At 43.2% G+C, this 23,433-nt stretch overlaps 1 protein-coding gene across 1 annotated transcript; it reads left to right on the top strand.

Annotated features, from left to right (window-relative positions):
• The first annotated feature begins 903 nt into the window (after window positions 1-903).
• gpib (glucose-6-phosphate isomerase b) lies at window positions 904-16,086 on the top strand. Its single transcript, XM_063188542.1, has 18 exons — window positions 904-1,100; window positions 2,113-2,203; window positions 2,349-2,417; window positions 3,338-3,457; window positions 3,883-3,966; window positions 4,475-4,621; window positions 6,046-6,117; window positions 6,227-6,271; window positions 6,390-6,443; window positions 8,225-8,285; window positions 8,394-8,437; window positions 8,768-8,920; window positions 9,871-10,000; window positions 11,674-11,750; window positions 12,870-12,998; window positions 14,171-14,246; window positions 14,582-14,648; window positions 15,422-16,086. Exons 1-18 carry the CDS (start codon window positions 982-984, stop codon window positions 15,543-15,545), a joined length of 1,662 nt encoding a protein of 553 aa, XP_063044612.1. The 5' UTR covers window positions 904-981; the 3' UTR covers window positions 15,546-16,086.
• Window positions 16,087-23,433: the final 7,347 nt, after the last annotated feature.

Here is a 23,433-nt window from a genome sequence, read left to right as displayed (position 1 = left end):
GGTCGAAGTTTGGCCATTTTACACATTTTACATGTTGTATCATAAAATGTAATTTTTTTAGTTTATTTTTTTTTTTCCTCCATTAGAATGGCATTGTGACAACCAACATCGTAGGGTGTGGCACCCACAACCCTGCAATAGGGTTGGTTGTCATATTTGTGCATGTGCAAGGTGTTAACCCATTCTATGGGATTTATTACTACAAATGAAACCTACCTGGCACATGAAACATTGAATCTTTATAGAAATTGTTGTCTTGCCGTATGCTATTTTTCCTTAAGTTAGGCCTACATTTAGTTTTTTTATAAAGTGACAATCAACCCCAATCTCCCCTACAATTTAAACTTTACTTGAATTAATCAAATATCTGGGCCACCAGTCATAAGCCTGTTAGGGAAACTATTAGGCCTCTCGGCCTTTCTCTTTCTCAAGCTTGCATTACACCAAACCAGACGCTTGGAGGCATCAGTTGCTTTGAAATGTGTAGAACAGCACAGAAGTGGCCAAGGGCCAAGGGCTCATGAGCAAGGCATATTAGCCTACTTGACAACTTTGCGTAAGAAGTGAGAAAATGTTGAGGATTGAACTCTTTCGTTTCTAAATTGATAAATTAGTTTTGTTCATTTAGAATCTGAGTGATGCAAAAAAAATGTTAAGAAAATGAGTTCTACTAGTCTACCTCGCTATTCCAAAATAAAACATGGAGCAGCATTTCTCTGCAACCTCAGACTTTCATATTTGGGCTTTTGACAACAGTTGTGAACCTGAGCATGCGCTCGCATAGCTTCGTGCTGTGGTGCTGTTGTTCCTGCATCGTCATCGTGGGAGGAGCACTCTGCTTAGCTCTGCGATTGGAAGATCATATGAGTCGGTCACGGAAGGCAATAGCGGAATTGCCCTTCAAAACCATCCAGTCTATCACCTATTTCAGTCAGCCAGGGTCGGTGTGAGTAGACGGGAGCACAACGAACATTTGCCAACATGGGACTTTCAAGTGATGCCGCCTTCAAGAAACTCCAGGAATGGTACAAGTCCAACGCTGGAAACCTCAATATGAGGCAAATGTTCGAGGCTGACAAGGACAGGTTCAGCAAGTTCAGGTAAGCCGTGCCGTTTACAAAAGACTACCAAATAAACCACGTCGTCATTGAATGACCATTAAAATGTATGTTTAATCTGTTAAATGTTTAAAATTGTCATTGTGAATCTAAGGGGCGTGGTCTGTGGGTTTGTAGTCTGCCGTCAGACGCGTGCTGAGCAGCATTATGCAATTCGCTGTCACCAACCATCAAAACCTAACCACCTCGTTTGGTGAAATACCTAGATACCTTCCTTAAAGCTTGTGATAGCTTTATATATAGTGACTGTAATTATGTTCATATGTCGTGAAGTTTGAAGTGGATGAGTCACGAATGCGTGGACTGGCCTAGACAGACAAGTGTGTAGCTCCCGATGGTCACGTACGCTACACATCCTGTATGTCTGTCCCCACGTCCCTGTAACAAGTGGCATGATGTAGATGGGGCGAAGCAATTAATGCATTCCCTCTTAATGGAGCCATGTGACAAAAGGGCGCTAGTTTACAAATAGTTCGGCTGGAAAGAAAAGTTGTCGCCGTAGGCTGGATCGTACAGTAAAGAAGTAAATCCTTTATTATTGTAAGCTCCACAATGATCCCAGCGCACACGCTGTACGTGCGTACGCGCACATCCTAGCTTAAAGAGTGCGCCTATGCGGAAAGTGTGCGCCTGATTATAACCACATAGCTCATGCAGGCCGATCGGGCTATAGTAACTAGGCCTACCGCAGCCTCCGCACCGCAAGGCGTGACTGCGAGAGATGATGCGCGAGCGCGAACACGATGTCCCTTTTTTGGGCTCACAAAGAAGGGGGTGTCTGGGTCTCAGTCAGCATGGGTCCATGCAGCGAGAGGGCTGCTACAGTATACTAATCGATACTGGCAGATAACCACACTCAGATGAATAAAAAACACACTTCTAGATGCTGATGATGAGGGTTAATAGGACAGGAATCACACCAGCAAATAATGTATGGACAAGTGATGGTGCATTGTATAACAGTCACATTGTCTTGAATTTCCTTTGTGTACAGCCTGAACTTGCACACTGATGATGGAGATGTCCTTCTGGATTACTCCAAGAATCTCATCACTGAGGATGTCATGCACATGCTTGTGGACCTGGTGAGAACTAACGATGGGGCCGTTGAATGAATGTTACATAGGGGTTCACCATTCGTATTCCAATGAAATTGATGTGCGATATATACAGCGTGTGCCGAGTTTGCTGACAAACAAGCTTTTTGTTATCTTTGCCCTGGTTTTATAGGCCAAGTCCAGGGGCGTGGAGGCGGCCAGAGATAAGATGTTCAGCGGCGAGAAGATCAACTTCACTGAGGTGAGTGTATTGACTACTAGACAGTGCAGACTGCACTGCAGACTGCAGTAGCATGATTCAGGGCAGGGCACCTGACTGCAGACATGCTGCAGGCGTTCCTCCTCTCACATGATCCATATGTCCACCTACTGAGATGTTATGGACATGTCTTCATGGCCATCATGACATTTGTTGATTGTGGTCCTAGTCTTGTCCATTTCCCTAATTGCAAAGCACATTTAAACTTTAAACTTATTTAAACAATTCAGAGTTAACAAGTTAGTGAACTTAACCAATGCACCATTTTAGATGTTCAATCTCTAGTGATTGCATTCCCTAACCAATTAATTGGCTACAGTCTTGTGCCACATGCAGTATGTATTCAAGACCAGTAGAGGAGAGATGTCACAGTATTAATTGCACACCAGATGATTTGAAGCATATCAGTACCAGATACACCCATGATTCCTTAATTTCCTTAATTCCTTTACCATAAGAGAAAAGAGGCATTGTCTTCACTGTATCTGAGCAGTCCTTGCTTTTTACTCCATGCCTAGAACTATGCTATAATTAACCTCCTTTCCATCCATGTCTAGAACAATACTACAGCAGTCCTCTTTGTCTAAAACCACATTGTAACAACAGTCCTGTCCAGTCATGTCTAGAATAACCGAGTACTCCTCTCTGCTCATGCATAGAAACGTGTTCTCATGTCAGTCCTCCTCTCTACCCGAATCTAGAACGACATTCTAATAACAGCCCGCTCTACCTTACTCATGTCTACAACTGCATTCAAATAATAGTCCTAGGCCTAAAATTGTGTTCTAATAGCAGTCTCCTCTACTCTACCGGTATCTAGGACTGTGCTACAAGTGTGTTGTACTATAAACCCATGACTTGAACCATGTTCTACAATAACCGTCTTCCCTACTCATGTCTAGAACCGTGCCGTGCTCCACGTTGCCCTGAGGAACCGCTCCAACACGCCCATCCAGGTGGGCGGCAGTGACGTCATGCCCGAGGTCAACAAGGTGCTGGAGAAGATGAAGGGCTTCTGCCACGTGAGTATGGCTACCACAGCTGCAACTGGAGGATATTTTAATAACAAGACATTCAACTGATTCAGCTGATAGGCTGCTAATCGAAAAAACTATAAAACTCCCACACATTGATGATTTCGCAAATGTTGTGAATAATAATGCAAAGACAAGATGTTCATTACGAATGCATGGTACTGAAGTACACTTTAATGATACAGCTCTCACCAAGGATGTAAAAAGTATCATGTTTCAAGTATCATGTTTCAAGTATAATTTATGTGAACAGCATCAATTAAGTGAGAGATTTTTTTCAAGATAAAGTTCTAGTTTTCATTATTAGTAATAGTATCAGGATAGTAACTGTATGTTATTGTTCAAGACCTTGTAAGGTGTCTTTACAGTGTCTATTAAGGTTTTAAAATATTGATCTGTCTGCTCTGCTACAGAAAGTGCGCAGTGGCGATTGGAAGGGCTACACAGGGAAGTCCATCACTGACGTGGTCAACGTCGGCATCGGTGGATCTGATCTGGTAAGAGAGCATTTCATTTTTTACCTCCTCTTCTCTCCTCCATCTCAATAGCTATTAGACTGTTAGAGTGGTAATGATAATACACTTTGTTCACCAAGGATAAAACAAATAGTAGAAAATATGATGGAATAAAAGTAACGATGATTAGTCTGCATTAAATTGAGGAAGAACTATGTTCAAAAGTTACAATTGTATACGGTGAGGAGACCTGAGGTTAATCTAGAAATCTCAGGTCTAAATGAGCTGTCTGTGGTATTCAAAGCCTATTGATTGTGACAGAGGTTTATATGAACACGTTTTTCTTGTTCATGGTCCACTGATGGTGATTGAGCTTTACATCATTATAGTCAGGTTTTTCTTGTTCAGGGTCCACTTACAGAGATTGGGGTTTATAAGAACTTGTTTTTTGTCCACTGATGCCGACATTAGTCTATATGAACATGTTTTTCTTGTTCAGGGCCCACTGATTGTGATAGTGGTTAATATAAACATGTTTTTCCTCGTTTAGGGTCCACTGATGGTGACAGAAGCCCTGAAGCCCTACTCCAAAGGAGGACCTAAGGTGTGGTTCGTCTCCAACATCGATGGCACCCACATTGCAAAGACCCTGGCTGAGCTCAACGCAGAAACCACCCTGTTCATCGTCGCATCCAAGGTACTGTATGCACTGCAGCATCAGTTGTAATAAGTCAGGTAGCATTTGCTCACTTCTTCCAAGTGTGTTAAGGCGGGTGCAGGATCCAAAAAAGAGACATAATGAAAATGTATACAGCAAAAATCTGTAATTGAAGGTGTTGATTAATTGCTTGTGTAAAAGTAATAAAAACTCAGATCATAGCAAAGACGTGTATGGGAGCTTTATGGCAGACAGCCTTTTCTCTCATTCTATGAGGAAGTAACTTGCCAATAATCATCTGTGAAGGAAGAAGGAAGTAAAGAAAAGGAAATACTATCCTTGTGAAGACATGATGCTGCCACTCCCCACACAATGGAACCTGTTGGAGCTGACAACACAATTGCAACATTCCACCATCTCATTGAAGCAAGGCCATAGATTCCCCCCAAAAAACCTGCTTTTTTGTTACTGAGGATACAAAGTGCTTTGTGTTTCTTCTTTTTCTGCTGATGGTGTCACTTTCTTTCAATATTTCACTCTCTTATCTTTATGCTTTCTTAATAAGTCATGATGAATAATGTGTCAGAAAAACCCCAAAGCAAATGGGACGATAAACAGTGGACACATCATGTAAACTGTGGAATACCGCAGCTGATGTGCGACACCTTGTGTGTTCACCAACATATTGAGCAAGTCTTGCTGCACATGTCTGCATAGGATTTTTAGACCCACAGCTCAGCACTTCGTCCTAAAAAATATTTTAACAGCTGTAGTGTTGACCATGCATAAACAAGAAAATATTTAAACTTGCATGAAGAATACTTTGTAAAACGTGAATTATGTTGCTGAAACTGAATGAAGAATGGCTAGACATTGCATACAGTAGTTCCTCTTCACTTTTGCCTCTTAACCAGATTCTTTGTTCTGCTTTGTAATGTGCCTTGAAACGCACCCCTCACAGTGGAAGTTTCCAACTGGCCTGTACCATACTGACTCGATAAAATGGAAGATTCCACTTAGACAAAGGACTGGGTTGCTTCAGCTTCCGCCTGGCTGCATGTGCATGCTGGGTCCTGCTGTGCTGTACTACACCCTCATACTGAACATGCCTCCCAGAGTGGAGTCTAGTCTGGACGCATATCAAATCAGATGCCTTGGCCTTGGTGGCAGACAAGGGAAAGGGAGAAGGGGGCGGTATAAACTGATGCCACACAACAACACGCTTGTTTGTGGCACAGTGGAACTCAATGAAAGACTGAATCTCATTTTTTCCCCTTGATCACTTCCACTTGGTTTGAGAGTGTCCCCTTGTAGAATGATATCCCTTGATGACCTACAATATTGTGTGTATTAAATGTCTCGGGTTGTTGTTGCCCTACAAAATGATCCACAACCCAAGTTTTCCCGGTTTCTCCGTCAATGCAGATTGTTTACCATTTGTTTCCACATTTCTATTTTTACAGACATTCACGACCCAAGAGACCATCACCAATGCCGAGTCTGCCAAGGACTGGTTCCTCCAGCATGCAAAGGACGTACGTTTGCAGATTCACTGATCAAAAGTTATGCACCTTTATTTTAATGAAACACTGATATGTGCTGAACACATTGTGCTTAATCGAGTGTGCTCTTATCTCTCACCAGCCTGCTCATGTGGCCAAACACTTTGTCGCCCTATCCACCAATGCGGTAAGTGTGCCAATGCTGTAATCTTTATGTTGAGAAAGACACTTGCGATATAAAGCTTTAATAAGCCATCCACACCTTTGTATATCTAAGCATTTGTGGTTTCCTTTGTCTTTTACAGCCCAAAGTTAAGGACTTCGGTATCGACACCAACAACATGTTCGAGTTCTGGGACGTAAGTGTGTAATTGCAGATTCATTTTTTCCAGTCCAAGTTTGCAGTTGCAGGCTGTAGACAGGCAAGGTGGCAGACCCCAAACACCGGAGACGCATCCAGTGTAGAGGCTGGCTGGCTGGCTGGCTGGGAGCATTCGAGAGATGAACAGGAACAGGATGAACACTCACTGCTCCACACTCACCCTTGAACTTTGATTTGAGATCCACACCCCTTAAACTTTGGTGGGAGCTGTGAGACCGTGTTTAAAAATAGCGTCATAGTCTTTTGACCTGTGAAGTAGGTGGCTCGACCAACAGTGTGGCAGCTGCTGGGGTAACCAGAAGCCGGCCTTATATGTTATATGTAGCCATGACCTTATGCCCGCCACAGGGCATCGGAAAGGTCGATCCAAAGGTCATATGAATGTACATATTAGTTTTGTACCTGCAGAGGCAGAGAGATGGAGCCATCTTGATAAGTCTGTTTTTGCACACTTTAAGCATCTATTTTGTTGGCACAAGATGGTATGTTTGAAACAGTTCAAGAATCTTTTGTCAATTCTAAATCTATTCTGAAAAAAGCAAGCTTTCTGCAGAGGATGCATGGGTATCGGATGTGTTTTATTTATTCATGTTGTTATGTAAGTCGCCTTCTAATAATAATCCAGCCTGAGGAAGGCCATGAGAGAGAGAATAATGTCTCAGGGCTGATAATACGGTTGGTAATATGAATCAGCAGAGGCGTGTGAGTCCTCTCCAAACAGCTATCTGGAGCTCCCCCTATGGGCAGCAATGCTGCAGTGCACTGCATGTCAGGCTCCTGTCACTAAGCATTAGCACAGTGGGTTTACATACAGTGTTGAATCTCGCCCTCCAACCCGTGCCTGCAGTTCACCTAGGGAGCGCTGTCGAGACAGCAGAGCTCTAGGCTGGCGCTAATAACTTGACATTGTGCTCGCTGTCGGCTGAAACTTGACAACATTACTGTAAGTTCTGAGAAACCAATGTGGATTTCAATTAAATGTACAATAACCTGGGAGTTATGTCCTTCTGATTTCCTACAGCTTTGGCATTTATGAGTCAGGCTCCGCTAGCATCTTGCTAACAAAATTGCTTTACGGCCGTCGTGATCACAGCAATGCAGCCGGCCGACCAGTCCAAACGCAGTGTGTGAAGCCACTCGTGACGTCATATTGACAATAAAGTCGTATTTTACAAAGATCCAGCGAGTTTAAACATTCAAACTAAGTGCTGTTTGAAAGAATAATCTATCCTGCTTTTTGGAAAAATAAATTGAAACGATGATACCAATTCTCTCCCAAAGCAATGGCAGCATCGTGGTTGAGCTCCATGGGACCCCATTCATTTCAACAGCCTCTGCGCTCCTTGGCGCTCCTCTGCGCTGTCTGGATGGCGCCACTTAGTGGACAGTACCACCCGGAAAAAGTCGCGAGATTCCTCTCTCGTACTACCCATAAACACTCTCTCCTCTCTCAGTAGTCATCTCTGGCAGTTAGAGAGCCTGTATTTAAGTCTGTTTGCATTAAATTATTCTTTGCTGATAATTCAATTCCACAAATTGAATAGGACACTTTGACCCTAAAAATCCATACGCTCTAATATTTTTTGTCTAACTCCCAGCTAGCAGTACTCTCCATGACTTACAGGCAGTTAATGCATTCTGTTTTGTTTTATTTTTTACAGTGTATAATGTACAGTTGCTTTACTGAGATCATAACATCACAAATGGAATTGAAAATGTTGCAACTAATTGCTTCTTCTTCTCTCTATGTCTCTCTAGTGGGTTGGTGGACGTTATTCTCTGTGGTCGGCCATTGGCCTGTCCATCGCCCTGCACATAGGTACTTCATCACTCCCAGTTGATCAATCCGTTTAAAGGCACAGTGCTTAGTGGCGTGTGTATTGATCCCAACAGCTAATGGATGTTTCCCTCTGCTAATGTCCAACAGGCTATGACAACTTTGAGAAGCTGCTGTCTGGTGCTCACTGGATGGTACGTACAAAACAGTATATCCCTGTAATCACGAAAACAAACCTCTTAGCACAGTCAAATTAAATAATCACCTCTAAGCACTTACTGCAAGGTATCTGTATCATTGTAATAACGAAAACAAACCTTAACACAGTAAAAACAAATAATCACCACCCCTAATTGAACGTTTAAGGTGGCAATGTGTAGCTTTAACCAGAGAACTTTGCTCATTAGAAAGGGCCGTAAATAGTGTTTGCACAGTCACGCTCATGACTCATCCATCCATCCGCTCATCCGTCCGTCCGTCCGTCCATCCGTTCCTGGTGTAAATCTTGTTTGTCGTTCTAACAGGATAATCACTTCAAGACGGCCCCTCTTGAGAAGAATGCCCCAGTCCTGCTGGCTCTGCTGGGAATCTGGTACATCAACTTCTTCCAGGCAGAGACGCACGCCATGCTGCCCTATGACCAGTACATGCACCGCTTCGCAGCCTACTTCCAGCAGGTCAGTACAGGTGCAGGATGCAGTGCATGGACACAGCCTACTTCCAGTCGGTCAGTTACCGCCTCGGTTGCTCTTTACTTGACATGTCCCTGCATAACACATTCATGGCAGCTGTTATACACTTTTCATGAAGCATTCATGACTGTTTAGTAAGGCATTCATACCAAACCTTTCATGAAACATGGAAGACAGAAGGACAGTAACTTGTCAAAATGAAAGTTCAACAAGTGCATTTTTGCTTTGAACCTTTTCTGATAGCAACTAATCTGGGACAATAATGATTTACTCCGGTGCCAGGGACAGAATATCATCAAGCAAATATTATTTTTCATTCAAATGTTCCCTCCCTGGCACTGGAGTAAATCAGTAATCCAGATTGCGATCAGGAAGGGTTCAGAACAAAACCTGCAATGCTGCTTTGTTTAACTTTTATTTTGACAAGTTGCCGTCCTTTCAGCTTCAATGTTCATGAAAGTTTTGGTATGAATGTCTTACTAAACAGTCATGAATGCTTCATGCAAAGTGTATAACAGCTGCCATGAATGTGTTATGCAGGGACATGTCAAGTAAAGAGTCAAGAGTCACATCACCATACAAAAAATGCATGTGCACACAAGGTGAAATGCCAAATTGAAACAACAATGAAATGCAAATGATATAAAGACAAAAATAAGAAGTCCATAAAGATTACAACTAATACTCATTTGCTTGATTATTGTTGCTTAATGATATAACAGTCATTGGTGATTGCATTTTTTGAACCATTTTTCTAACCATTTTTCTAACCAGTAACTAGTGTTCTTCGAACGTTCGTTCTTCCCAAATTAATGTCACAGTACACAGATGTGTGAGTGTGAATTGCATGTTTTACCATCGGTAATGGATACTGATGGACAATGAGGATTTTGAAATAAGGGCTCTTCTCTAACAAAGCTCATCTGTTCCGATAGGGTGATATGGAGTCGAATGGCAAGTTCGTCACAAAGCACGGCGCCAAGACAGACTACCACACCGGCCCCATCGTCTGGGGAGAGCCAGGCACCAATGGCCAGCACGCTTTCTACCAGCTCATTCACCAAGGTACACAAGCCACTTCACTGGACACAGGGATAATGGCTCAACATACAGTCAATCCGGAAAGTATTCACAGCGCTTCACTTTTTTGACATTTTATTATCTTACAGCCTTATTCCAAATGCTACAAAGGAATCTCTGTTGCCAAAATCCTACACAAATTATTCCATTATGACCATGTGAAAAACAAGTTGTCTTGACAGTTTTGAAAATTGATAAAAATAAAAAACAAAGAAATCGTTTTTACAATGATTTCTCATCAGACCACACAATATGGTTCCAGTGACCCATATCCTTGGTCTGTTCATCTCTCTTGAGACCAACATAAACAAATTTGCTTTAGATGGCGTTAAGCATGTGTGGTGGTAAACGAGTGAGTTTTACACTAAAATCTGGCTCGTCAAGCATGGTTGTGGGGCTGACATGCTTTGGCGATGTAAAGATGCAGTCAACATTGGAAATCTGAATTACACCTAAAGAAACATGAATGTCAACATGCACTGTGACTACAGAAGCAGATCATGATACTCTCCATAGGATTTCATTCAAAACTCACACCCATCTATTTTAGCCAGGTGCAGACTCAAAATATTTCAATGTACTGAAAGGTTGAAACACACCCTTTTAATCCCTTTTCATTGCGAAATGAAAAAAATGAATGTACAGTAGTTGCTGCCAAAGGTGGTTCTACAAAGTATTAAGCAAAGGCTGTGAATACTTTTGTAAAAATGATTTCTTTGTTTTTTATTTTTATACATTTTCAAAACTGTCAAGACAACTTGTTTTTCACATGGTCATAATGGAATAATTTGTGTAGGATTTTGACAACAGAGATTCATTTGTAGCATTTGGAATAAGGCTGTAAGATAATAAAATGTGAAAAAAGTGAAGCGCTGTGAATACTTTCCGGATTGACTGTACTGTATGCAGTGTGGGATACACTGTACAAGGCGGTATGGTCAGGGCCGGATTAACACACAGGCTAGATATGGCTGCAGCCTAGGGGCCACCACCTGCCAGGGAGCCCCTGATTAGCCAAAACTGAAAAGTTGCAGTATTCTGACCAGATGCAATATTAAAAATGTCATCCGTTGTGTTGAGCACAGTTAGTAGACATGTTATCCTTAATTCCTAGCTTGTAATTATGACACTGTCTACTGTATGTATATTTACCATCTGGGAAGGCACATGGATACCTGTAGGCAATCTTAATCCGGCCCTAGGTATGGTGTGTGTACCGATGGTGTGATGACAGCAGGGTTGTCTCTGAGGTACACTGGCCACCTCACTGGACAGAGACACAGAGCCACTATGGTGTGCCATGATGCTGTGATGAAAGCAGGGTGTCCATTTCTGTGGTAGTTCCCTAATGGAATGAACCTCTTCACTATATTAAATGCTGTGCTGCAACATGCTTCATGGAGAGTTAACTTATCCATGCGCACATTTTTTTTTTCATTTTTGTCAGTATGTTTATTGTTGAAACATTTTTGATGACTGTACTTTGTGCCGTTTTAATTTGCCATTTATTTGTTAGGTTATTGTTAGACTTATTTAAAGTTATTCTATTTATGTACTTTAAATTAGCCGTTATGGCATGGCATGCGCTCGATAAGTCAGATGAACTTGAACCTGTACTGAACCTGAACCTGATCCGTGTTGCGTTTCGCTCCGTGCAGGCACACGCATGATTCCCTGTGACTTCCTCATTCCCGCCCAGACCCAGCACCCAGTCAGAGACAACATGCACCACAAGGTAAATAAAACCCACCAATCAGAAATGACCTGCACCACAAGGTAAACAAGGCCCCGCCCACCAGGTCTCTTCAGGTCTAGTGGATCATGCCCTGCTCTTTGACCTCGGTTCACTTTGTGCAGAAAAGCACTCTGCACTCTTTCTATAAGAGCACATTTACGTTGTGGTGTATTGAGAATATGTTTTGTGAAATGTAAATATATTAAACCATGAACAAGTTGCCACTGCCAGAATGTGTCATCATGCCTATTCTGAACATGAACGCTTAAGTTTAGCATAGTCACGTTCAGCCCACCCAGCATGCAACATAATACATAATCCTCTCTTGGTTTTCTACTTAGCTGACATCCTGACCCCGCTAGACTTGTTTGACCTGAAAATGTAGTCCAGGCCACATGTAGTCTTTAGACCAAGTCACCAGATGCATCAGTCCCTCAACCTGCTACTGTCATGAAATACAGTATTGTACTTCAGTGCTATTAGGAGAGACTCAGAAAGTGAAGCGCTGACATTCATCCCATCTACCTGTGTAATCAACACTGAACCTGCTACTGTAATGAAAATCAGTATTGTCAACAGTACAACAGTGTTATCAGAAGAGATTGTAGCCTCAAAATTGTTGTCAATTTCATCAGTTAGATGATCTAACAGTCTAATGGTTTTGGATCCTCAATAGTGTACTGATCACTGCTTCCACTACAGCCTTCTCTGTCACTGGCAAGAATTTTACATGTTACTTAACACTTCACAATTTTGGATATGCCTGTTTCTGGTTTCAACTCCCCACTGACTTCTAGAAATCCTAGAATCGGGTCATTTCAGCTCACAGAGTTGCACGTCTGTTTGTTGTGTGAAGAGAGAAGCTGAAGCACACTGCAGCTAAGAATATGAACCATTTATTAGGTACAAACACCCGACTAATATTTCAATGTTTACAATGTCTATTGTGTATTAGTGTAGTAATTACATTATAACATGTGGTGTAATATTTTTCTTTTGTTCATTGTCAATGCTGTGTGTGAGTCCGTGCAAGAGTGTGTGCGTGTGTGCATGTGTGGTGATGGTCCTATGATCTATGGTCATTGACGTGCATGTGTCTGTGTGTCTTCTTCTTGGCAGATCCTGATGGCCAACTTCCTGGCCCAGACTGAAGCCCTGATGAAGGGCAAGACCACGGAGGAGGCCAAGAAGGACCTGGAGGGCGCAGGGAAGAGCGGAGAGGAGCTGGACAAGCTGCTGCCACACAAAGTACGCATGTCAGGCACACGGGAACACGCAACAGGACATCAATGATGTATCATGTATTTAGAAAAGGACGGGAAGAACTAGTTTGGCTTCCAACCTATGGGTGGAAAAGCGAAAGTCCCTAAGGAATCGACTACGTAGTCCAAATACCCTAATAGCCTTTCAACCATAGTGCGAACGGTATTGATGGTTACTTGGCTATACCCAGAAGCCCGCAGGAGTTCAACCGTACGGCCAATGGTCATTAGTGCCGTCAGGGGCGGCCCCCTAGCGGCCGGTCCGGTTCAAAGGTTATGTGAATAATGGTGCTGTATTATGATGTGTGCTTAATAGTGGCAGGCTTTCTACATGGAAGCTACTGGTCAGGGTGCTGAATGATTGCTGCTGGTAAAAAGACAGTACCTACTACAGGTTTCAGATGCAGCCTCTGTATAAGACGGTGCTGCCCTCTGCAGGCTCGGGAGAGAAATAATGATCATTAGCGCAATAACAGTAGAGGGCACTATGGAGTCACATACAGATGAACACACAAACCAGCAGATAGGCAATTGGAAGATGGATGCACTGACTATCAGGCAGACAGACGCTTTATTTCTGGAGAAGTCAATTAAAGGTGTCCAGTAGGTTGTTAAAGCAGTAAGTAAGCCAGAGAGGCTGTGGGTTAAATCTGGATTAAGAGCAGGTAATGTGTATTGTTAGTCATGGCATGAAACGGAGTGAGTGGGGCTAAAGCTCCTTATTATTATCGCCTCTATATACAGCACTAGCCCACTGGACTGAAATGGCTTAGTCATGCTTTTCTAATAGTCTTATAACTAACATGTTTGATCAAATGTCATTAAATACTAAAATCGCACACACACAAGTAAGAAAATGTGATGAAAGTTTTACAAACACAGTGCTACAATGAACTTTCTTACTACTGTTAGAACATTTTTAATCGAAGTTTAAACATGATTTTTTTGCTAAGTTGTTTTGTTTTTGTTTTTAATGGGATTACCTAAATCTGAATTAACAACAGCTTTCAGCCAGTCAAGTAAAATGAGCAAGCAGTTCATAGTATGAGCTCACAGAGGACAGTTAGTGCAGATTAGAGGAACCATGGTTTATAAGGACGGGCGCTATAATGACTCTTGTGTTGTGCTAAATGAACAAATGTTTTGTCTGTTTTCTAGGTATTCCTCGGCAACAAGCCGACCAACTCCATCATGTTCAAGAAGCTGACGCCGTTTACCCTGGGAGCACTCATTGGTGAGTGGGGAGGGGGAAAGACATCTGTTTTAGATTTTTAATACGTTCATACATGTGAAAGACGTGTTTTTGGGCTAAGATGTCTGATGGAGTAACAGCATTTAATCCCCATAAATTAAGTAGTTGGTTGATATGCTGCAATGAATATGTTTCTTAGATAGTCCACTAAAAACAAACATACAAAAAAATCCATACGCATTGGCTGTCGTTGCGCCGCCCTGACATGTGCTACTGCTGAAACGTTACTGACTCGTGTAAATATATAATTATATTTTTGTAATTATTATTTGTATTTTTTTCATACAACAGCTAATGAAATCTTTCTCTTCTTGCAGCCATGTACGAGCACAAGATCTTTGTGCAGGGAGTCATGTGGGACATCAACAGCTTTGACCAGTGGGGGTCAGTATTGGCACACAAATGCAATGCTCATGTCCAACACAGACACTCAAGATGCACAATGAACAATAGCTAAGCTTGTAATATTATAATGTTATTACTGCTGTGTATTTGACTAAATATCAGTTATTAAATTCTGATGCTGAAAGGTTAGCCACATCACTTGTTGTGGCGTTTATGCCATAAGGCTGAGGGCTTGGTCGTGGTGCATCAAATGAAACATAGATCCCAATGCACCTGCCTCTGAGCTGATGGGATTTAGTGATTTAGAAACACTTAACCATATAATGGTTGAATGATGGATTTTTAAATCTATTATACCATTGCTCTCAGAGTCAAGTTCATTGGCTATCTGTTTTTAAGGTAATGCAGTCTTTTGTGTCTTTCATGTGCTCTGGCAAGTAGATACATCCAGTCTTGGCAACTCGTATATTTAACATTTCAAGGAGTTGTCCAGTCCGATGGAAAATACCACAAGGGGGCCATGCATGTGTGCTTCCCATGTCTGCTTTTGGTACCATCATTCCCAGAGCACATGAATGCACCATTAAAGGACTAACCAGATGCATCCTTTTTGCCTGGAGAAAATACTTGAAGGCCCTCGCTTTCTTTGTCTTTACTTGATGTGAGCATAATGTCGATGCACATGGCACATGATATTCCTTGCTGTGTGTGTGTGTGTGTGTGTGTGTGTGTGTGTGTGTGTGTGTGTGTGTGTGTGTGTGTGTGTCCATGTCCATGATGATCCTGACGTGTTTCCCTCTTGGTCCCTGTAGAGTGGAGCTGGGGAAGGCCCTGGCCAAGGCTATCGAGCCCGAGCTGAAATCTGCTGGCGACGTCACCTCCCACGATTCCTCAACCAACGGCCTCATCAACTTCTTCAAGAAGAACATGGCCTAAACACGCGCAGCTACACACACACACACATACACACACACACACACACACATGCACACCCTATCCTGTCACCCATCACAACTAACCCCCAGTCCTAGTGTCCCCCTGCCCCATCTCCCCCTGCCCTGCTCTGCCCCTCCTCACCACAGACAACCCCCAGGATGGGAGCCAATCACGAGCCCCCTCTCTGAGTCGAGCTGAGGGCCTTGGCTCCCTCAACCGTCAATCATGTCTCTCGCACCGGAGTAGAGGAGGAGGAGCTTACGGTTATCTGTCCCCACCCCTAATTTCTGTGTAATCTTTATTACATCTCTCTCTCTGTCCATCTCTGTGTAAAAAAAATAAGAAATTTGACTTACCTTGATGTTTCTGAAGCTAATCTATAGCACCTAGGGCTCGGCTGTACTGTACTGCACTGTTTTCAAAGTCACCTGTTGTTTAGACTCCGCAAGAGGAGCAAAAGTGGAATGACAGGTTACTGCCATGGTGAGCTGCCCCTTGTACTTTGATGGCTTGAAAAATAAATATTGTCACAGTCACTTTACCCAAACACCTGTGTCTTGTTTGATGACTGAAATGGATGACTATGGCTTGTTGCAGGTTGATTTAGTGTGCGTTTCATTTTCTCTCTGATGTAAACGCGCTCTAGTCTGGAGTTAAGATTCATAAAATAAGAAATTGAGAGAGGAGGTTAGTGGTCCGATGTTGTTAATGATTGTAATGATACGTCAGGGCAAAGTCTATCACTGAGCGAGCTTATGGAAGGGCAAGAGATGAACTTTGCTACTTGATTTTGTTAGTAAAACTCAAAAGGTGTATGACATTCAAGCAGAGAGCAGGAGAATATTACAAACGATGTTCAGAGTTGAGGAGTACCATTACTGCTTTCCAGTACCCTAGCAACCAGAAAATGTGCTGTGCCCAACAAAAATGCAGTAGACAGACAAATGACTCAATTTAATGATCTTGAATGAATGAAAAAATATTGATTACTGAGTGCGATGTTAGGTCAGTGATTGAACGTTATATATTTGAGTATTTTGACTATCTTGATTTCATGGTCTAGAAATCATGTGAAATATGATGTGGTAGTAACTGCACATTTCACATACCAATAGCAGTATCTGGAAAATGGCACACATAAGGCTGTCTCTCAGGATAGAGTGTAATGAAGACCATTTTCAATCTAAGCTCAATTTTGACAACATACATAGTTACTGCACTTTGCCTAAAGGGCATTAATGCATAGGCTGTTTCACTAGATGTCGCACATCCAGCACTCTGTCCCTTGCGTCATTTCTATACGGGAGCTCACATCTCATCCCAGAACTTATTTTCTGCTGGAACAGAAGGCCAAAGGTCCCCCTCCGCGGTCTCTTCCCCAAATCCCCAGCTATCACTGCTGTCCGCTAAACAAACACAAGACCAAACAAATCTGGAAAACATCATGTGATATAATTAAACATACCTTTTTTAATTTTAAATCATTGACCACAAATGTCTTGTCAATGTGGAAATTTCAAATATTCTGCACACACAGCCACACAGATGTCTTTTTCTTTAAAAAAATGTGCTGCGTACATTAACCTGATAGGCTATTGTAAAATGGTCTGTAAAATGGTCTAAAAAGCAGTTCCTGTAACAATGGCATAGTTTCCACAAGGCAGCAAGCCTCCCTAGCTGTCTGTACTGTGTACTGTGTACTGCTGTCTGTAGCCTACTGTGCTGTGCTGTGCTGTGCAGTAACAAATGACTGGATCTCCTAGCTGAGAGAGAGAGAGAGAGAGTACTCGGAGACCCCCCGACACTGGCGGTTGGGCTTCTAGTGGCTGTTGCCTAGCAACAATACTTTACTTCAAACAACTTTGTCTTAGTTATTTCAGGCACAGTAGAAAAGGACATAAGTGAGCGAGATTTTGAATTTATGCGGAGCGGAGAGGAGAGGAGAGAGGCCAACTGACGAGGGGGATAAACAGAGACATCGCTTAGTCATGCTGCTGCCAACGTTGACAGGCAGAAATATGGGGAGTGGAGTTAGGATAAACATGGGTAATTTATGTGTTCACCCCATAAATAATCTATTTTATGAACCAATCCGGGCCTACAGATGTAGTGGGACTATAATGACAGAATTGTAGGATTAAATTCATTCTGTCTGCTCAATTTGATGTCTTTTTTGTCAAAGGAAGCAACCAGATACAAAAAACACTCAAAACACAATTACAGAGCGTAATGCAATAAATAAGAGTGTTTTAAGGTTCAGAAGTAGTGCCAAACATTTTCTGAACCTGCCTTCCCCACCACACAAGATGAAACATGATTCCACTTCTGACTCTGACTGTGTCGTGACAATAAAGTCTGTGAGGAGTCTAATTGGTGGGAATTCAATGTGGTGGCCTGAAGGTGTCTTTGAAGTGTAAATGTGTGCAGCTGTACTGGAATGCATTTTAGATGATGGCTGAAAAACTCCCACACAATCTTAGCACGCACATCCTTTGACCAGCACTGGCCTTTTGAAGGCAGAAAGCCTGTTCAGACACGAGACGTTATGCTGCGTATATAATATGATGCATTAGAGTCGAGGCTAAATCCATTAAGCTTTTATGTCAAATGCTGGCATCCAACCGGAGCTAAAGAAACATTAACAAACACTCTGGGCTCTCTCTCTGGGCTTGATTTATCATCATCGTTTGATCTGAGACGTCACAAAGCCAGAACTCACTGCCCCTTCCCAGCCAGACAGACTGCCATTTTTTTCCATATGTTTTTCTGTCCCTGAGATTTGCCCGTCTGATGTCTCCGTCTGGAGGGTGGAGGCTGGATGTGGGTGATAGAGGACCATGACTGGGGTGGAGGGTGGATCATGACTGGGGTGTATTTGTTTGTGTGTGTGTGTGTGTGTGTGTGTGTGTGTGTGTGTGTGTGTTTATGTGCCTGTGTGTGTGTGTCTGTGTGTGTGCCTGTGTGTGTGCGCGTGTGTGCATGCTCGTGTGTATGTGTGTGTGTGTGTGTGCGTGTGTGTGTCCGTGTGTGTGTGTGTGTGAGTGTGTGTGTGTGTGTGTGTTGTAAAAAAACCTCTCAGGGCCGTTATGTTGGGGCCTGGCCTTCCGCCACATTCCCACCACTGCTGGAGTCATGGAAAGGTTGGCCTGAGATGCGTGGGCAGCGGCAAACTGCTAATACATCACAGGCCTCTCGGTGGCTGACTTACTGACCATGAGGCCAACTGGCTACAGACTGACTGTCTGACGTGTTTGGGGGGGTTGTCGTCCTTGGGTGACAGAGCTGACACTGCACGTCAGACATGTTTGTGTGAGCGGAGAGGAAGTCCTCTGGCCTTGCTGATTGGCTGCAATGCCACCGTGGGACACATTTGCAGTGTTGAGCCTTTTTGGACAAGCAAAGTTGGTGACAGTGGCGTAATGTTTTCTTTTCCTGTTAAACAGTTAAGTATGTAATTGAATACAGTGTATCACCGTGAAGGTGAAGGAGTGTGATGGCATCAGTTGGTTTTTAGCCTGCTGTGCTGTGTTACCCACACCTCTTGATCTGTTATTCAGCCTCACAGACAGTGTGTGTGTGTGTGTGTGTGTGTGTGTGTGTGTGTGTGTGTGTGTGTGTGTGTGTGTGTGTGTGTGTGTGTGTGTGTGTGTGTGTGTGTGTGTGTGTGTTGTGTGTTGTGTGTGTGTGTGTGTATGTGAGAGAGAGAGAGAGAGAGAGAGAGAGAGAGAGAGAGAGAGAGAGAGAGAGAGAGAGAGAGAGAGAGAGAGAGAGAGTGTGTGTGTGTGTGAGAGAGAGAGAGAGAGTGTGTGTGTGAGAGAGAGAGAGAGAGAGAGAGAGAGAGAGAGAGAGAGAGAGAGAGAGAGAGAGAGAGAGAGAGAGAGAGAGAGAGAGAGAGAGAGACATCAGCACACAACAATGTAGGCCTACTGTAGAATTCTGTAATTACATTCTGAACTGTAATTACATTCAGAAACAGAAGCATTCTCCCCCTGTAGACATGAGAGCTAAGTACAAAGTGAAAAAATAACACATTTTATAAAATGTAAACAGGAAGTGAAACCGGTACTCTAGTCCCCTTCCATGTGTCTTCCTACAGTATATATATATACACTAAAACAGTGCTACAGTAGGCTACAGTAGTAAGCTCTGTTGGTCTATGTAAGAGTCCTCACTTAGACTATTTGGCTACCAGGTGACTCTAAGCATAAGCTAGATGATTCCAAATCATCCCCCTTACTGTAGGGATATTAATGCCGTCCCAGACGTGTGTTTAAAACACACCCATATGGTGGCACCAGTGCTTTAATTATGCCTCTCTGCAGGGCCACAGTGGCGTGCTGAGACTTGACAGCACATACAATCTGCTGCAGGATCACCATCCACAGACACACTAGTGGTGTCAACAATGATCGATTCGGCGATCCGAATCGATCCGGGGCATGGACGATCCAGATCCAGATCCGGCAAGTTCCAGAATCAATCCGGCAATTTTTTTACGTTTCAATTACTTCCATGGATATTTTGGGAGCAAATGAATGTTAAATTAAATAAAAACACTTCAAAACATTGCAAGACTGATACAGACTGATACAGAAAACAGCCAATAAATTGTTGCTCAGTATCTGACTACTTGTATTTCCTCATCATGGCTGAACATTTGCTTTGCGTTCAGTAGAAATGTAATGCATTGCAATGCATTGTAGAATTGAATCGAATCGGATTGGATCTAATAGAATCGAATCGAATCGGATCTACTACCTCCCGAATCGTGATCGAATCGGATCGTGAGGGCAGTGCCGATCCACACCACAGACACACTGCTGAAGATGACATAAGGTGTGAGGATGCTGATGGCACCAGGGCAGCCGACAGGGTGGAGATAAACAGGTCGGTTGTCCTGGGCCCAGGGAGGGGGTCAGACACCAAAGGACAAACAGCATATACGGGTTATCGAGCTAAAATGGGTTGAAACATAAATGTGGCCATTTCGTGCATTGTAGGCCTACTAGACGTTTTACTTCCACAGTCCCCGGGAGGACATAAACACATCAAAACATAGTCCTATAAACATAAAAAACATTCAGCCAGCACCATAAATCAGTGATTAGTTTTGACTGTTTTTAGTGGACATTTCAGCTGTGACCTCCTAATGGAGTGGCAGCTCTTTGTGCCACTGTGATGTGGCTTTAAAAGAAAAAGCAGACTGTCCAGAAGTTGTGCGGTAAGACGGTATTCTACCGTCCTAAACAGATGCTATTCTTGAGGATCAGCGTTGCTTGCTACTGCGTATGACTGCAGCTGTGAGTGAATCAGATTAAATGTATAAGACCTGTATGCCCCAGTTAGCACTAATGCAATTAAACTGGATTCATACAGTGATTGCCTGCGCTGTTGTCAAATTACAGGCTGGCCCATATCTCAAAAGCCACTCTGGTGGCCTACACAGATGGACACAGCAGGGATTCCTCCTTCATCTGCCTGTGTAGTGTATAAGGGGGGCGCTCCTGAATTGCTGTCAGATAAGCTCAATAGGTTATGAAATCTGATTATGCTTTGACCATTTTGAGGATGTGAGGAGAGGCCATCTAGTTCAGGCCCGTGTGTGTGTGCGTGTGTGTGTGTGTGTGTGTGTGTGTGTGTGTGTGTGTGTGTGTGTGTGTGTGTGTGTGTGTGTGTGCGTGTGTGTGTGTGTGTGTGTGTGTGTGTGTGTGTGAGAGAGAGAGAGAGAGAGAGAGAGAGAGAGAGAGAGAGAGAGAGAGAGAGAGAGAGAGTGGTCCAAGTTTACCAAGCACTTAGACTCAGCTGCAACACTGGTACCACTGTGTGAGACGCTGGAGTTTCCCACAGTCATATTGACCAGTGAATAAGGATGATCCTGTTCCACCAGGAGACTATACTAGGTTAGTTAGTCCATCTCAGTCAGTTCATGTGGGCAGCAGGACAGTAATGAGCACCCTGTGACACTGGTCAGGTGTAATTATGATCAGAGATTAGAGCTGGTACTGGCCCAATACGGGCTCAATCAGCTGGACACTAGACAGCTATATCGGCGACCCAGGTTCGATTCCGGCCCAAGGTCATTCACCGAACCTCCCCATCGCTCTCTCCCAACTAATTTCCTGTCTCTCTGTAACTGTCCAGTCACAATAAAAAAAATGGTTGCTTCTAGGAAGTTCTGCACGAATGCTGGAGGTGGCTGGGTGGGTTGAGGTTGGGCTGGTATGGTGTGTACTTCATTGTGAGGGTATTCCATGAGGATTGGGGCTGATGGTGTGTGAGTGTATGTGTTGTACACGGCTATTCACACAGATGGCTCACCACCCTATCACCTCCAAAGCACCACCTCTGCACCAACTAGCTTTTTTTCGCTTTGGTGTGGGGTTTGGGATTTGTGCTAATGCCTCTGCAATCTCTTATGTAGGGGCCTATCTGTCGTCCCCTACCATGAATCAGTGTGGTGACATTGTCAGAAAGTTCTTCCATTTGATCAGATATATACATCGTTCCTCGGACAAGTCAGTGTTGGTTTTAGAACCATTATCTGTAGGCCCCTACTTGTGGCATTCTCACCGCAGTAGAGAGGTGGTGTAGTCTGTGCGTGTGTGTATCTGTGTGTTTCTGTGTGTGTGTGTGTGTGTGTGTGTGTGTGTGTGTGTGTGTGTGTGTGTGTGTGTGTGTGTGTGTGTGTGTGTGTGTGTGTGCGTGTGTGTGTGTGTGTGTGTGTGCTAGTGCCAAGGACAGAGCTGGTCTCCTATCTCGGTGTCCATCAGGGCCGGGCCAGAGGGCCATCTCCCCGTGGAGCCCTCCGTCAGATGACTGACAGTAACGTTGCGTGCAGTGCCATAATTAACCGCCCTAATCGCACATTCTCCAGCCCCACGCTGATCTAATCACTGGTAAACAGTCTCACTCCAAGGTCTCTGTGGGCCCGAGAGACAGTGTGAGACTCTTTCGCGTGAGGTTAGGACATTCTGGACTACTCCACCAGGTTTTTTCTTCTTCTCTTTTTTCAATGGTCAGTTAGGTCCTCATTTCGGTTGATGGAAGCATGTATCAACTAATCAAGGAAAAGTAGTCTGAAAAAGTTCACTAAGAGTTGTAAAACTCCTAATAGAAGGTCATCACTAATGGACCATCCTATAAGGTCTATTCTATAATAGGGTTTACTATTTGCTCACATACCAAGCGAGGAAACACGCTTTCTGGAAAATTGCCCATGACTGTCATTAACCTGGAGCATATCTTCAACATTATGGACTCCTGCAGGCCTACATCATTTAAAAAAAAAACATTTTGTAAGAGGCACCTTTTGTTGGGTCCTTGGCTCATGTAGTTGTTATATGCAAGTATCATGACATTACATCACATTTAGCTGACACTTTTATCTTTTCCAAAGCAACTATAGGTTACAGTCCCTGGAATAATGTAGGTGCCATGCTCAAGAGCACTTCAGCCATGAATGGAGGTGTAGGGAGAGGTAAGGACGGTATTTGAACCGGCAACCCTCTGATTTTAAGACCACCTCCCTAACCACTAGGCCATGGCTGCCCCATGATATCATCAAGTATCAACTAATCAGTTGTATCAGTCGGTATCAGTTGTAAAGACAAACGGTACACTATCAAGACGGTTTTGAATTCAAAGGGGAACAAGACAAGGGGACCCCCTCTCTCCACTTCTTTTTTACCTTTTACGTTGAAATTCTTGCAATAGCTATTAGACAAAATAGAAATATTAAAGGGATTACAATAGGACAGGAAACACATAAGCTAGCACTATTCGCTGATTATATAATACTTTACTTGACTTCCCCAAAAGAATCACGGCATCAACTGATGGGAGAAATAGAAAATTATAGTAGGCTACAATTTCAGGATATAAAATTAAT

Source organism: Engraulis encrasicolus, chromosome 22, assembly GCF_034702125.1.
Source record: "Engraulis encrasicolus isolate BLACKSEA-1 chromosome 22, IST_EnEncr_1.0, whole genome shotgun sequence".
NCBI classification, from domain to species: domain Eukaryota; kingdom Metazoa; phylum Chordata; class Actinopteri; order Clupeiformes; family Engraulidae; genus Engraulis; species Engraulis encrasicolus.
This window is presented reverse-complemented; position numbering and strand designations above follow the sequence as displayed.